This window comes from Pezoporus flaviventris, unplaced genomic scaffold (genome assembly GCF_033815535.1).
Source record: "Pezoporus flaviventris isolate CSIRO_AGI_PZ_B2104156 unplaced genomic scaffold, CSIRO_AGI_Pfla_v1 ptg000831l, whole genome shotgun sequence".
Lineage (NCBI taxonomy): Eukaryota > Metazoa > Chordata > Aves > Psittaciformes > Psittacidae > Pezoporus > Pezoporus flaviventris.
In genome coordinates, this window is record NW_026893376.1 from 19631 (window position 1) to 35588 (window position 15958).

Here is a 15958-nt window from a genome sequence, read left to right on the forward strand (position 1 = left end):
AGGAAATGGGGACGTAGCCCCTTTAAGAGGCAGCGCTGAAAGGAGCAATGGCTTTAAAGGGGCAATGGGCTTAAAGGGGTAATGGCTTTAAAGGGGCAATGGGCTTAAAGGGGTAATGGCTTAAAGGGGCAATAGGCGCCAAGGGGCAACGGCTTTAAAGGGGCAATGGGCTTAAAGGGGCAATTGCGTTAAAGGGGCAATGGGCTTAAAGGGGCAACGGACTTAAAGGGGCAATGGCTTTAAAGGGGCAATGGGCTTAAAGGGGCAACGGGCTTAAAGGGGCAATGGGCTTAAAGGGGTAATGGCTTAAAGGGGCAATAGGCGCCAAGGGGCAACGGGCTTAAAGGGGCAATAGCCTTATGGGGCTATGGGTTTAAAGGAGCAATGGCTTTAAAGGGGCAATGGCTTAAAGGGGCAATGGGCTTAAAAGGGCAATGGCTTAAAGGGGCAATGGGCTTAAAGGCGCAATGGCTTTAAAGGGGCAACGCGCTTAAAGGGGCAATAGCCTTATGGGGCTATGTCTTAAACGGGCAATGGCTTTAAAGGGGAATAGCCTTAAAGGGGCAATGGGCTTTAATGGGCAATGGCTTAAAGGGGAAATAGCCTTAAATGGGCAATAGCCTTTTGGGGCTATGGTTTCAAGTGGCAATGGTCTTAAAGGGGCAATGGCCTTAAAAGGGGCTATAGCCTTAAAGGGGCAATGGTCTTAAAGGAGTAATGGGCTTAAATGGGCAACAGGATTAAAGGGGCAATAGCCTTAAAGGGGCAATGGCTTAAAGGGGCAACAGCCTTACGGGGCTATGTCTTAAAAGGGCAATGTCTTAAAAGGGCAATGGTCTTCAAGGGGCAATGGCTTATGGGGCTACGGCTTCAAGTGGCACTGGTCTTAAAGGGGCAATGACTAAAAGGGGAAATAGCCTTAAAGGGGCCATGGGCTTAAAGGGACAGTAGCCTTAAAGGGGCAATGTCTTGAAGAGGCAATAGCCTTAAAGGGGCAATGACCTTAAAGGGGCAATGACCTTAAAGGGGCAACGTCTTAAAGGGGCAACGGCTTCAGTGTGATGACCCCCCCAGCCCTTAAAGCAGCAACAACCCTCTTTGTGTGGTCCCAACCTCCCTCTCCTTCACACAAACGAAATTACCCAAAATCGCTTTAATTCACCTCAAAAACAAAGTGTGTGTGGGGGGGACGACACGGGGGGGATGGGCAGCGCGATGACGTCACAGTGACGTCACGTCCGCCGGCACGACGGCGAAGGGCTGGGCCGGGAGGGGGCGGAGCTGTTCCCCGCAGCGCAGCAGCCAATGGGGGCGCACGATGGTCAGCGAGGGGCGGAGCTCCAGCGCCTGCGTTAAAGGGGCGGGGCTTAGGAGGGGATGGGTCAGGCCACACCCCCTTTTAAGCCACACCCCCACCTGGTCGAAGGCCTTGTCCCAGCCCTGCGCTGTCACCACGTGGGTCACGGCATCGGTCATGGAGGGGGCCAGGGTCCTGCACCAGTATGGACCAGTATGGACACCAGTATAACCCCATTATAACCCCATTATAACCCCATTATAACCCCATTATCCCCCATTATAACCCCATTATCCCCCATTATAACCCCATTATAACCCCATTATCCCCCATTATAACCCATTATAACCCCATTATAACCCCATTATCCCCCATTATAACCCCATTATAACCCCATTATCCCCCATTATAACCCCATTATCCCCCATTATCCCCCATTATAACCCCATTATAACCCCATTATAACCCCATTACACCCCATTATCCCCCATTATAACCCCATTATAACCCCATTATCCCCCATTATAACCCCATTATAACCCCATAATAACCCCATTATCCCCCATTATAACCCCATTATCCCCCATTATAACCCCATTATCCCCCATTATAACCCCATTATAACCCCATTATCCCCCATTATAACCCCATTATCCCCCATTATAACCCCATTATAACCCCATTATCCCCCATTATAACCCCATTATAACCCCATTATCCCCCATTATAACCCCATTATAACCCCATTATCCCCCATTATAACCCCATTATAACCCCATTATAACCCCATTATCCCCCATTATAACCCCATTATAACCCCATTATAACCCCATTATCCCCCATTATAACCCCATTATCCCCCATTATAACCCCATTATAACCCCATTATCCCCCATTATAACCCCATTATAACCCCATTATAACCCCATTATCCCCCATTATAACCCCATTATAACCCCATTATCCCCCATTATAACCCCATTATCCCCCATTATAACCCCATTATAACCCCATTATAACCCCATTATCCCCCATTATAACCCCATTATCCCCCATTATAACCCCATTATCCCCCATTATAACCCCATTATCCCCCATTATAACCCCATTATCCCCCATTATAACCCCATTATCCCCCATTATAACCCCATTATAACCCCATTATCCCCCATTATAACCCCATTATCCCCCATTATAACCCCATTATCCCCCATTATAACCCCATTATCCCCCATTATAACCCCATTATCCCCCATTATAACCCCATTATAACCCCATTATCCCCCATTATAACCCCATTACACCCCAGTACAAACCAGTCCGGACCAGTGGGCCCCACTCACCCCCCAAAGGCGATCACGAGGCGCCGCAGCCATCGCCCCTCCCCCTCCGGGAAGCTGCCAGCCAATAGGAACGAGAGGCCCCGGAAGAAGTCTGCAAAGGGGGCGGGGCCACGAGGGGGGGTCACGTGGGGTCATGGGGGGGGTGTAATGGGGTTATAATGGGGGATAATGGGGTTATAATGGGGTTATAATGGGGGATAATGGGGTTATAATGGGGGATAATGGGGTTATAATGGGGTTATAATGGGGGATAATGGGGTTATAACGGGGGATAATGGGGTTATAATGGGGTTATAATGGGGTTATAATGGGGTTATAATGGGGTTATAATGGGGTTATAATGGGGGATAATGGGGTTATAATGGGGTTATAATGGGGTTATAATGGGGGATAATGGGGTTATAATGGGGTTATAATGGGGGATAATGGGGTTATAATGGGGTTATAATGGGGGATAATGGGGTTATAATGGGTTATAATGGGGTTATAATGGGGTTATAATGGGGTTATAATGGGGGATAATGGGGTTATAATGGGTTATAATGGGGTTATAATGGGGGATAATGGGGTTATAACGGGGGATAATGGGGTTATAATGGGGTTATAATGGGGGATAATGGGGTTATAATGGGGTTATAATGGGGGATAATGGGGTTATAATGGGGGATAATGGGGTTATAATGGGGTTATAATGGGGGATAATGGGGTTATAATGGGGTTATAATGGGGTTATAATGGGGGATAATGGGGTTATAATGGGTTATAATGGGGTTATAATGGGGTTATAATGGGGTTATAATGGGGGATAATGGGGTTATAATGGGTTATAATGGGGTTATAATGGGGTTATAATGGGGATAATGGGGTTATAATGGGGGATAATGGGGTTATAATGGGGTTATAATGGGGGATAATGGGGGATAATGGGGTTATAATGGGGTTATAATGGGGGATAATGGGGTTATAATGGGGGATAATGGGGTTATAATGGGGGATAATGGGGTTATAATGGGGGATAATGGGGTTATAATGGGTTATAATGGGGGAAAATGGGGTTATAATGGGGTTATAATGGGGGATAATGGGGTTATAATGGGGGATAATGGGGGATAATGGGGTTATAATGGGGTTATAATGGGGTTATAATGGGGTTATAATGGGGGATAATGGGGTTATAATGGGGTTATAATGGGGGATAATGGGGTTATAATGGGGTTATAATGTGGTTATAATGGGGTTATAATGGGGTTATAATGGGGGATAATGGGGGATAATGGGGTTATAATGGGTTATAATGGGGTTATAATGGGGGATAATGGGGTTATAATGGGGGATAATGGGGGATAATGGGGTTATAATGGGGTTATAATGGGGTTATAATGGGGGATAATGGGGTTATAATGGGGTTATAATGGGTTATTATGGGTTACAATGGGTTATTATAGGTTACAATGGTGTTATTATGGGTTACAATGGGGTTACAATGGGGTTCCAATGGGTTACTATGGGTTACAATGGGGTTACAATGGGTTATTATGGGTTACAATGGTGTTATTATGGGTTACAATGGGGTTATAATGGGTTATTATGGGTTCCAATGGGTTATTATGGGTTACAATGGGATTCCAATAGGTTATTATGGGTTATTATGGGTTACAATGGGTTATTATGGGTTATTATGGGTTCCAATGGGTTATTATGGGTTACAATGGGGTTCCAATGGGGTTATAATGGGTTATTATGGGTTACAATGGGTTATTATGGGTTACAATGGGATTCCAATGGGTTATTATGGGTTATTATGGGTTACAATGGGTTATTATGGGTTACAATGGGATTCCAATGGGTTATTATGGGTTATTATGGGTTACAATGGGTTATTATGGGTTACAATGGGGTTCCAATGGGGTTACAATGGGTTATTATGGGTTACAATGGGGGGTACCCCCAGACCCACCGGGCAAGGGGGGAATGGGCTCTTCCTCCTCCTCCTCTTCCTCGCTGTTCTCCTCCGTGGAGCCCCCATAGGGATCATCCCTATGGGGTGGGATGGGTCAGTGGGGTGTGGGGGGGAAGGAATAAAGGGGGGGGGGCACCCCCCAACACTCACGGCTCTGATTGGTCGCTGTCATCCCCCGAATCAGGTCCTGCAAGGGGATTGGATGGGATCGATGCGGGGGTGCGGCCCCTTTAAGAATGGGGGGGGGGTTTTTGGAGGAGGGAGGGGGCGTGACTTACCACTGGTCACGTGAGGGGTGGGGTCCGCAGGGGGCGTGGCCTCATTAGGCTCCTCCTCTTCGCTGCCGGAGGAGGCGGAGCCATCCAAGAGGTACCTTGGGGGGGGGTGGGGAGGGAATGAGGCCACGCCCACAAGGGGGCGGAGCTTAGGACTGCCCCCCCTACGGGGTGGCCAATCAGCAGGCTCTAACCGCGAGGGGGCGGGGCTTCTGCAGCCCATTCAGGTCCTATAGGGCTGAGGGGAGGGGTTAGAGGCAGGGAGCGTGGCTTAATCAATAAGGGGCGTGGCTTTGTGCTCCAGGGGGCGTGGCTTCCACAGCCCATTCAGGTCCTATAGGGCTGGGTGCAGGGCTTAGAGATGCGGGGGCGTGGCTTAGCCAATGGGGGCGTGGCTTAACTAATAAGGGGCGTGGCTTAATGCACAGGGGGCGGGGCTTGATGTCCCAAGGGGAGGGGCTTCCGCAGCCCATTCAGGTCCTATAGGGCTGGGTGCAGGGCTTAAAGACAGGGGGCGGGCTTCAACCAAGAGGGGGCGTGGTTTAGCCATTAGGGGGCGTGTCTTAGGGCCCAAGGGGGCGGGGCTTGTGCTTACGGGCGGCAGGGCAGGCGTCGGCCCCGCCTCCGGCAGTCCCAGATCCAATCAGGGCTCACGAGGAGCCCCCCCATAGCGCGGGCCCGGGCGGCTTTGGGGGTGCGGGAGAAGGCGGAGCTAAAAAAGGGGGCGGGGAGAGAGGATGAGAAAGGGGCGGGGCTTGAAGAGGGGAAGGGGGAGGGGTTATGGGGAGGGAGGGGTGGGGGTAAGAGGAGGGGGAAGGGGGTAAAGGCTTAGGGGCGTGGCTACGGGGAAGGGGCGGTGCTAAGGGAAGGGGGCGTGGTTAAAGGCTTAGGGGTGTGGCTGTGGGGAAGGGGCGGGGCTAAGAGAAGGGGCGTGGTTACAGGGAAAGGGGTGGAGTCGGGAGGGGAAAGGGGCGGGGCTAAAGAATGGAAGGGGCGGGGTTAAGAGAAGGGGCGTGGCTACAGGGAAAGGGGTGGAGTCGGGAGGGGAAAGGGGCGGGGCTAAGAAAAGAGGCGGGGCTAAAGGCTTGGGGGCGTGGCTACGGGGAAAGGGGCGGGGCTAAGAGAAGGGGCGTGGCTACGGGGGGAAAGGGGTGGAGCTACGGGAAGGGGGTGGGGCCAGGAAGGGAAAGGGGTGGAGCTAAGGGAAGGGGGCGGGGCTAAAGGGCGGGGGGGAAGGGGGCGGGGCTTACACGAGGTGGGTGCAGCGCGGCGTCCAATCAGGGCTGTACTCGGCTCCCATGGCGACGGCGGCGGCGCGCAATTGGCCGCGGAGGGGGTTCTCGAAGCCACTCAGGGCCACGACGACGCCGGCCAAGATGGCGGCCGGAGGGGGCGTGGCCTCGGCGGGAGGGGGCGTGGCTTTGGCCTCGACGGGGCGGGGCTGCTTCGGCGGCGTCCCATTGGTGGAGGAGGGGGGCGGTGGGGAGGGGGGGCGCTTGGGGGGCTGGAATGGAAATGGGGGGGGTGTGAAGGGGGCGGGGTTTAAGGGGAGGGGCGGGGCTTAAGGGGGAGGGGGCGGGGCTTACCCGGGGTTTGGGGGCGGAGCCAGCGCTGGCTTTGAGGGCGGCATCGGCGTAAGTGGGGCCTGGGGGAGGGGCCTTGGGGGGTGCTGGGGGGGGGGCGGGGCTTAGTGAGGCCACGCCCCCTCTCGTTGAGGCCACGCCCACAAAGGGGAGGGGGGGAGGGGCTCTTACCTGTGGGGGAGGGGGGGCGCTTGTAGAAGAGGGCCCCAAGGGGGCGGAGGGGGGAGGGCCCCCCCTCCCGGAGGGTGAAGGGGCCCAAGCGGCGAACCTGGGGGGGGGGAAAGGGGGGAGTTATGGGGCAGCTATGGGGCAGCTATGGGGCAGGTAGGGGGTAGCTATGGGGCAGGTAGGGGGCAGTTATGGGGCAGCTATGGGGCAGCTATGGGGCAGGTAGGGGGTAATTATGGGGCAGCTATGGGGCAGTTATGGGGCAGCTATGGGGCAGCTATGGGGCAGCTATGGGGTAGCTATGGGGCAGCTATGGGGGACTTATGGGGCAGATAAGGGGTAATTATGGGGCAGATAAGGGGTAATTATGGGGCAGCTATGGGGCAGTTATGGGGTAGCTATGGGGTAATTATGGGGCAGCTATGGGGCAGCTATGGGGCAGGTAGGGGGTAATTATGGGGCAGCTATGGGGCAGCTATGGGGCAGCTATGGGGCAGCTATGGGGCAGCTATGGGGTAGCTATGGGGCAGCTATGGGGGACTTATGGGGCAGATAAGGGGTAATTATGGGGCAGCTATGGGGCAGTTATGGGGTAGCTATGGGGTAATTATGGGGCAGGTATGGGGCAGCTATGGGGCAGGTAGGGGGTAATTATGGGGCAGCTATGGGGCAGTTATGGGGCAGCTATGGGGCAGCTATGGGGTAATTATGGGGCAGCTATGGGGCAGTTATGGGGCAGCTATGGGGCAGCTATGGGGCAGGTAGGGGGTAATTATGGGGCAGCTATGGGGCAGTTATGGGGCAGCTATGGGGTAATTATGGGGCAGCTATGGGGCAGTTATGGGGTAGCTATGGGGCATTTATAGGGCAGTTATGGGGCATTTATAGAGCAGTTATGGGGCATTTATAGGGCAGCTATATGGGTGTCTATGGGGCTCTGTGGGTCGCTATGGGTCTCCATTGGGTGTTTATGGGTCTCTATGGGTTGCTATGGGGTCCCTAAGGGTGTTTATGCAGTATCTATGGGTCCCTATGGGGTGTTTATGGGTCCCTATGGGTCTCTATGGGGCAGCTGGGGGTCAGTCACCGGGGCCTCAGCAGGAGCTGCATCCTCCGGGGGGCCGAAGAGACGAACATAGGAGAGACCAAAGGGACGGTCCTGGGGGGGACAGAGACCCCTATAGACCCCATAGCCCCTATAGACCCCATACCCCTATAGACCCCATACCCCTATAGCCACCACAGCCCCTACAGACCCTATAGCCCCCATAGCCCCTATAGACCCTATAACCCCTATAGCCCCTATAGACCCCATAGCCCCTATAGACCCCATAGCCCCCATAGCCCCTATAGACCCCATATCCCCTATAGGCCCCATAGCCCCCATAGGCTCACCTGGCTATAGGGCTGGCTGCAGACCCCTATAGGCCCCATAGCCCCTATGGGCCCCATAGCCCCTATAGGCCCCATAGCCCCTATAGGCTCCCCTGGCTATAGGGCTGGCTGCAGACCCCTATAGGCCCCATAGCCCCTATAGACCCCATAGCCCCTATAGGCCCCATAGCCCCTACAGACCCTATAGGCCCCATAGCCCCTATGGGCCCCATAGCCCCTATAGGCTCACCTGGCTATAGGGCTGGCTGCAGACCCCTATAGGCCCCATAGCCCCTATAGACCCCATAGCCCCTATGGCCCCCATAGCCCCCATAGGCTCACCTGGCTATAGGGCTGGGTGCAGACGAGGCGCAGGCGGTCCCAGCCCCCCCCCAGGGCGCCCTTCACCAGGGCCTCGGGCCCGAAGCTCCGCCCCCTGCGAGGCTCCGCCCCCTCCCGGCTCTCGTGGGGGGTCATGAAGGCGGCCGTGGGCAGCAGCACCTATGGGGAGGGCACATATAGGGTGATATAGGGGTGATGTGGGGGTCTATGGGGGTCTATGGGGGGATATGGGGGTCTATAGGGGTGATATGGGGGTCTATAGGGGGGATATGGGGGTCTATGGGGGGGATATGGGGGTCTATAGGGGTGATATGGGGGTCTATAGGGGGGATATGGGGGTCTATAGGGGGGATATGGGGGTCTATAGGGGTGATATGGGGGTCTATGGGGGTGATATGGGGGTCTATAGGGGGGATATGGGGGTCTATGGGGGGGATATGGGGGTCTATAGGGGTGATATGGGGGTCTATGGGGGTGATATGGGGGTCTATAGGGGGGATATGGGGGTGATATGGGGGTCTATGGGGGGGATATGGGGGTCTATAGGGGGGATATGGGGGTCTATGGGGGTGATATGGGGGTCTATAGGGGGGATATGGGGGTCTATGGGGGGGATATGGGGGTCTATAGGGGTGATATGGGGGTCTATGGGGGTGATATGGGGGTCTATAGGGGGGGTATGGGGGTCTATGGGGGTGATATGGGGGTCTATAGGGGTGATATGGGGGTCTATAGGGGGGATATGGGGGTCTATAGGGGGGATATGGGGGTCTATGGGGGTGATATGGGGGTCTATGGGGGGATATGGGGGTGATATGGGGTCTATGGGGGTCTATAGGGGTGATATGGGGGTCTATGGGGGTGGCGTGGGGTCTATAAGGGTGATATAGGGGTGATGTGGGGTCTATAGGGGTGATATGGGGGTCTATGGGGGCTATATGGGGGTCTATGGGGGTCTATAGGGGTTATATGGGGGGCTATGGGGGTGATATGGGGGTCTATGGGGGTGATATAGGGGTCTATAGGGGTAATATGGGGGTGATATGGGGGTCTATATGGGGGATATGGGGGTCTATAGGGGTGATATGGGGGTCTATGGGGGTGATATAGGGGTCTATAGGGGTAATATGGGGGTGATATGGGGGTCTATATGGGGGATATGGGGGTCTATATGGGGGATATGGGGGTCTATAGGGGTGATATGGCGGTCTACAGGGGGGATATGGGGGTCTATAGGGGGGATATGGGGGTCTATAGGGGGATTATGGGGGTCTACAGGGGGGATATGGGGGTCTATAGGGGTGATATGGGGGTCTATAGGGGTGATGTGGGGGTGTGTAGGGATTAGATGGGGGTCTACAGGGTGTCTATAGGGTGTCTATGGGGTGTCTATAGGGTATCCATGGAGTGTCTGTGGGTATCTATAGGGTACCTATAGGTGCATGCAGGGTATCTATATCAATGGGGTCTCTATGGGGTATCTATAATTCTCTATGGGGTATCTATGGGCCTCTATGGGTCTCTATAGGGTTTCTATGGGTCTCTATAGGGTATCTATACGTCTCTATGGGTCTCTATAGAGTATCTATAGGTCTCTATGGGTCTCTATAGAGTATCTATAGGTCTCTATGGGATCTCTGTGGGTTACCTATAGGTCTATATGGGATCACTATGGGTCTTTATAGGGTATCTATAGGTCTCAATGGGGTCTCGATGGGTTTCCATAGGGTATCTATAGGTCCCTATGGGGTCTCTATAGGTCCCTATGTGTCTCTATGGGATCTCTATGGGTCCCTATGGGGTCTCTATGGGTGTCTATGGGGTCTCTATGGGTCCCTATGTGTCCCTATGTGTCCCTATGGGTCCCTATGGGTCTCTATGGGCCCCTATGGGTCCCTATGTGTCTCTATGTGTCCCTATGTGTCCCTATGGGTCCCTATGGGTCTCTATGGGTCCCTATGCGTCCCTATGGGTCCCTATGTGTCCCTATGGGTCCCTATGGGTCCCTATGGGTCTCTATGGCTCCCTATGGGTCCCTATGGGTCCCTATGGGTCCCTATGTGTCCCTATGTGTCCCTATGGGTCCCTATGGGTCCCTATGTGTCCCTATGGGTCCCTATGGGTCCCTATGGGTCTCTATGGGTCTCTATGTGTCCCTATGTGTCCCTATGGGTCCCTATGGGTCTCTATGGGTCCCTATGTGTCCCTATGTGTCCCTATGAGTCCCTATGGGTCCCTATGTGTCCCTATGTGTCTCTATGGGTCCCTATGGGTCTCTATGGGTCCCTATGGGTCCCTATGTGTCCCTATGGCTCTCTATGTGTCCCTATGGGTCCCTATGGGTCTCTATGTGTCCCTATGGGTCCCTATGGGTCCCTATGGGTCTCTATGTGTCCCTATGGGTCTCTATGTGTCTCTATGTGTCCCTATGGGTCCCTATGGGTCCCTATGGGTCTCACCTGGAAGCTGCCCCCCTCCTGGGTGCCCACGAGCGCCTCGACGAAGGCGGAGCCGTTGTTGCCGATGAGCAGGCGCTGGAGGGGCTGCCCCATAGCGACCTAGAGAGGGGGAAAGCGGAGGTGGGGCTGCAGGGGGGATATGGGGGGTATAGGGGGGATATAGGGGGTATATGGGGGGGATATGGGGGGATATAGGGGGGATATGGGGGGATATAGGGGGGATATAGGGGGGATATAGGGGGTATGGGGGGATATAGGGGGGGTAGAGAGGGGGATATGGGGGGATATGGGGGGTATAGGGGGATATAGGGGGGATATAGGGGGGGATATAGGGGGTAGAGAGGGGGTAGAGAGGGGGATATAGGGGGACATAGGGGGTATAGAGGGGGATATGGGGGGGATATAGGGGGATATGGGGGGGGTATAGGGGGTAGAGGGGGGATATGGGGGGACATAGGGGGTATAGAGGGGGATATGGGGGGATATAGGGGGGGATATAGGGGGTAGAGAGGGGGATATAGGGGGATATAGGGGGGATATAGGGGGGATATAGGGGGGATATAGGGGGCATATAGGGGGTAGAGAGGGGGATATGGGGGGATATAGGGGGTATAGGGGGCTATAGGGGGTAGAGAGGGGGATATAGGGGGTATAGAGGGGGATATAGGGGGATATAGGGGGGATGGGGGGGATATAAGGGGTATAGGGGGTGGAGAGGGGGTCTAGAGGGGGATATAGGGGGTATAGGGGGGGATATAGGGGTCTATAGGGGGATATAGGGGGTATAGAGGGGGATATAGGGGGCTATAGGGGGTAGAGAGGGGGATATGGGGGGTATAGAGGGGGATATAGGGGGGGATATAGGGGGATATAGGGGGTATAGGGGATATAGGGGGGGATATGGGGGGATATAGGGGATATAGGGGGCATAGGGGGGGATATAGGGGGTAGAGAGGGGGATATAGGGGGTATAGGGGTGGAGAGGGGGTCTAGAGTGGGATATAGGGGGTATGGGGGATATAGGGGGTATAGAGGGGGATATAGGGGGTAGAGAGGGGGATATAGGGGGTATTGGGGGGGTATAGGGGGTATAGAGGGGGTCTAGAGGGGGATATAGGGGGTAGAGAGGGGGCTATAGGGGGATATAGAGGGGGTTATAGGGGGGGATATAGGGCTCTATAGGGGGATATAGGGGGTAGAGAGGGGGATATAGGGGTCTATAGGGCATATATAGGAGGTATATAACAGTATATAGGGGTCTATAGGGTGTACATAGGGGGCATATAACGGTATATAGGGGCCTATAGGGTGTATATAGGGGATACATAACAGTACATAGGGGTCTACAGGGCGTATATAGGGACCTATAGGGCATATATAGGGGATATATAACGGTATATAGGGATCTATAGGGCATATATAGGGGATATATAACGGTATATAGGGCGTATATAGGGGATATATAACGGTATATAGGGGTCTATAGGGCGTATATAGGAGATATATAACGGTATATAAGGGCCTATAGAGCGTATATAGGGAATATATAACGGTATATAGGGGTCTATAGGACATATATAGGGGATATATAACAGTATATAGAGACCTATAAGATATATATAGGGGGTATATAGGGGTCTATAGGGCGTATATAGGGTATATGTAACGGTATATAGAGGCCTTTAGGATGTATATAGGGGGTATATAGGGGTCAATAGGGCGCATATAGGGGATATATAACGGTATATGGGGTCTATAGGGCGTATATAGGGGAGATATTACGGTATAAAGGGATCTATAGGGCGTATATAACGGTATATAGGTGTCTATAGGACGTATATAGGGGATATATAACCGTATATAGGGGTCTATAGGGCGTATATGGGGATATATAACGGTATATAGGAGTCTATAGGGCGTATATAGGGGATATATAACGGTATATAGGGGTCTATAGGGCGTATATAGGGGACATATAACGGTATATAGGGGTCTGTAGAGCGTATATAGGGGATATATAACGGTATATAGGGGTCTGTAGGGCGTATATAGGGGATATATAACGGTATATAGGGGTCTATAGGGCGTATATAGGGGATATATAACGGTATATAGGGGTCTGTAGGGCGTATATAGGGGATATATAACGGTATATAGGGGTCTATAGGGCGTATATAGGGGTCTATAGGACGTATATAGGGGTCTATAGGGCGTATATAGGGGATATATAACGGTATATAGGGGCCTATAGAGCGTATATAGGGGTCTATAGGACGTATATAGGGGGTATATAACGGTATACAGGGCGTATATTGGGGACATATAACGGTATATAGGTGTCTATAGGACGTATATAGGGGTCTATAGAGCGTATATAGGGGATATATAACGGTATATAGGGGTCTATAGAGCGTATATAGGGGATATATAACAGTATATAGGGGTCTATAGGGCATATATAGGGGATATATAACGGTATATAGGGGTCTATAGAGCGTATATAGGGGATATATAACGGTATATAGGGTCTATAGGGCATATATAGGGGATATATAACGGTATATAGGGGTCTATAGAGCATATATAGGGGATATATAACGGTATATAGGGGTCTATAGAGCGTATATAGGGGATATATAACGGTATATAGGGGTCTATAGGGCATATATAGGGGATATATAACGGTATATAGGGGTCTATAGGGCGCATATGGGGATATGTAACGGTATATAGGAGTCTATAGGGCGTAATATAGGGGATATATAACGGTATATAGGGGTCTATAGGGCGTATATAGGGGGTACATAACAGTATATAGGGACCTATAGGACATATATAGGGGATGTATAACGGTATATAGGGGTCTGTAGGGCGTATATAGGGGACATATAACGGTATATAGGGGTCTATAGAGCGTATATAGGGATATATAACGGTATATAGGGGTCTATAGGGCATATATAGGGGATATATAACGGTATATAGGGGTCTATAGGGCGCATATGGGGATATGTAACGGTATATAGGAGTCTATAGGGCGTATATAGGGGATATATAACGGTATATAGGGGTCTATAGGGCGTATATAGGGGGTACATAACAGTATATAGGGACCTATAGGACATATATAGGGGACGTATAACGGTATATAGGGGTCTGTAGGGCGTATATAGGGGACATATAACGGTATATAGGGGTCTATAGAGCGTATATAGGGGATATATAACGGTATATAGGGGTCTATAGGGCGTATATAGGGGATATATAACGGTATATAGGGGCCTATAGAGCGTATACAGGGGTCTATAGGACGTATATAGGGGGTATATAACGGTATATAGGGCGTATATTGGGGACATATAACGGTATATAGGTGTCTATAGGACGTATATAGGGGTCTATAGAGCGTATATAGGGGATATATAACGGTATATAGGGGTCTATAGAGCGTATATAGGGGATAAATAACAGTATATAGGGTCTATAGAGCGTATATAGGGGATATATAACGGTATATAGGGGTCTATAGAGCGTATATGGGGATATATAACAGTATATAGGGGTCTATAGAGCGTATATAGGGGATATATAACGGTATATAGGGGTCTATAGGGCATATATAGGGGATATATAACGGTATATAGGGGTCTATAGGGCATATATAGGGGATATATAACGGTATATAGGGTCTATAGAGCGTATATAGGGGATATATAACGGTATATAGGGGTCTATAGGGCGTATATAGGGGATATATAACGGTATATAGGGTCTATTGAGCATATATAGGGGTCTATAGGACGTATATAGGGGTCTATAGGGGGTATATAGGGGTCTATAGGGCACATATAGGGGGTATACAGGTGCATATAGGGCGCATATATGGGTCTATAGGAGATATACAGGGATACCCAGAACTTATTTAAGGGTCTATAGGGGTATATAGGGGGTATAGAGAAGCCCCTATAAGGCCCCATAGCCCCCCTATAGTCCCCCCATAGCCCCCATACACCCCCCAGAGAGCCCCATAGCCCCTCTATAGCTCCCATAGCCCCCCCATAGGGCCCCATATCCCCACCATAGGTGTCATAGACCCCTATAGGGCCCATATCCCCCCTATAGCCCCCTATCCCCCCATATCCCCCCCTATAGGCCCCATATCCCCCCCATAACCCCCCTATACCCCCCCTATAGACCCCCATATCCCCCCCATTAACCCCCCTATACCCCCCATACCCCCCCATATCCCCACCATAGGCCCCCATATCCCGCCCCCATACCCTCATACCCCCCCTATCTCCCCCATATCCCCTCTACACCCCCCATATCCCCCTATAGGGCCCCATAGAGCCCCTTACCCCCCATATCCTCCCTATATCCCCTATACCCCCCGTATCCCCCATAGCCCCCCATAGGCCCCCATAGCCCCCCTATACCCCCCTATCACCCCATACCCCCCTATAGGGCCCCATATCCCCCCCATAGACCCCATAGCCCCCCATAGACCCCCATATCCCCCCTCTACCCCCCATATCCCCCTATAGGGCCCCATACCCCCCCATAGCCCCCCTATACCCCCCGTATCCCCCATAGGCCCCCATATCCCCCCCTATACCCCCTATAGGGCCCCATATCCCCCCTATACCCCCCATATCCCCCCCATATCCCCCTATAGGCCCCATATCCCCCCATACCCCCTCACCTCCAGCTCCACACTGATTGCTTCTCCCCGGCCTTTCCCCCCTCCATCTCCCGCCCGCATCCGGTTGCAGCAGGTTCCGGGCCGGGTGTTTCTAAAGTGAGGGATGGAAGACAACAAAAAAGGGGTTAAAAAAGAACCGAAACCGAAACCGGGACCGGAATCATCCCCCCCCCATCCATGCCCGGTTCCGGCGTCGTTACCGGATCCTCGCTGGATACGGAAACAACGCGGAGCAACGGGATCTCGGCCATCACCGCCGCACCGGAAGCGGCGACTGGCGGCGACCGGAAGTGCAGCGGCTTATATAGGCGTGGCGCTCTGCCCCTCTATGGCGGCAACTCTATGGTTGGGGGTATGAAGGGAATGGAGGGGGGGTTGCGCATGCGCAGTGGGAGGAGGGGAGACGCGCTGGGCAGGCGGTCCGCCGGGCTCTATGGTAAAAGGGAGGGGGGGGT

At 52.6% G+C, this 15958-nt stretch overlaps 1 protein-coding gene across 1 annotated transcript; it reads right to left on the bottom strand.

The window, feature by feature from the left end:
• Positions 1-1216: 1216 nt before the first annotated feature.
• XRCC1 (X-ray repair cross complementing 1) lies at positions 1217-15563 on the bottom strand. The gene is made up of 14 exons (XM_061444352.1): positions 15504-15563; positions 10802-10900; positions 8343-8501; positions 7714-7785; positions 6630-6726; positions 6462-6544; positions 6126-6370; positions 5471-5587; positions 4879-4973; positions 4751-4787; positions 4598-4677; positions 2641-2731; positions 1417-1492; positions 1217-1347 (listed from the first exon to the last, which is right to left on the bottom strand). The coding sequence occupies exons 1-14, from the start codon at positions 15561-15563 to the stop codon at positions 1222-1224; spliced, it is 1437 nt and encodes a 478-aa protein (XP_061300336.1). The 3' UTR covers positions 1217-1221.
• Between the last annotated feature and the right edge of the window lie 395 nt (positions 15564-15958).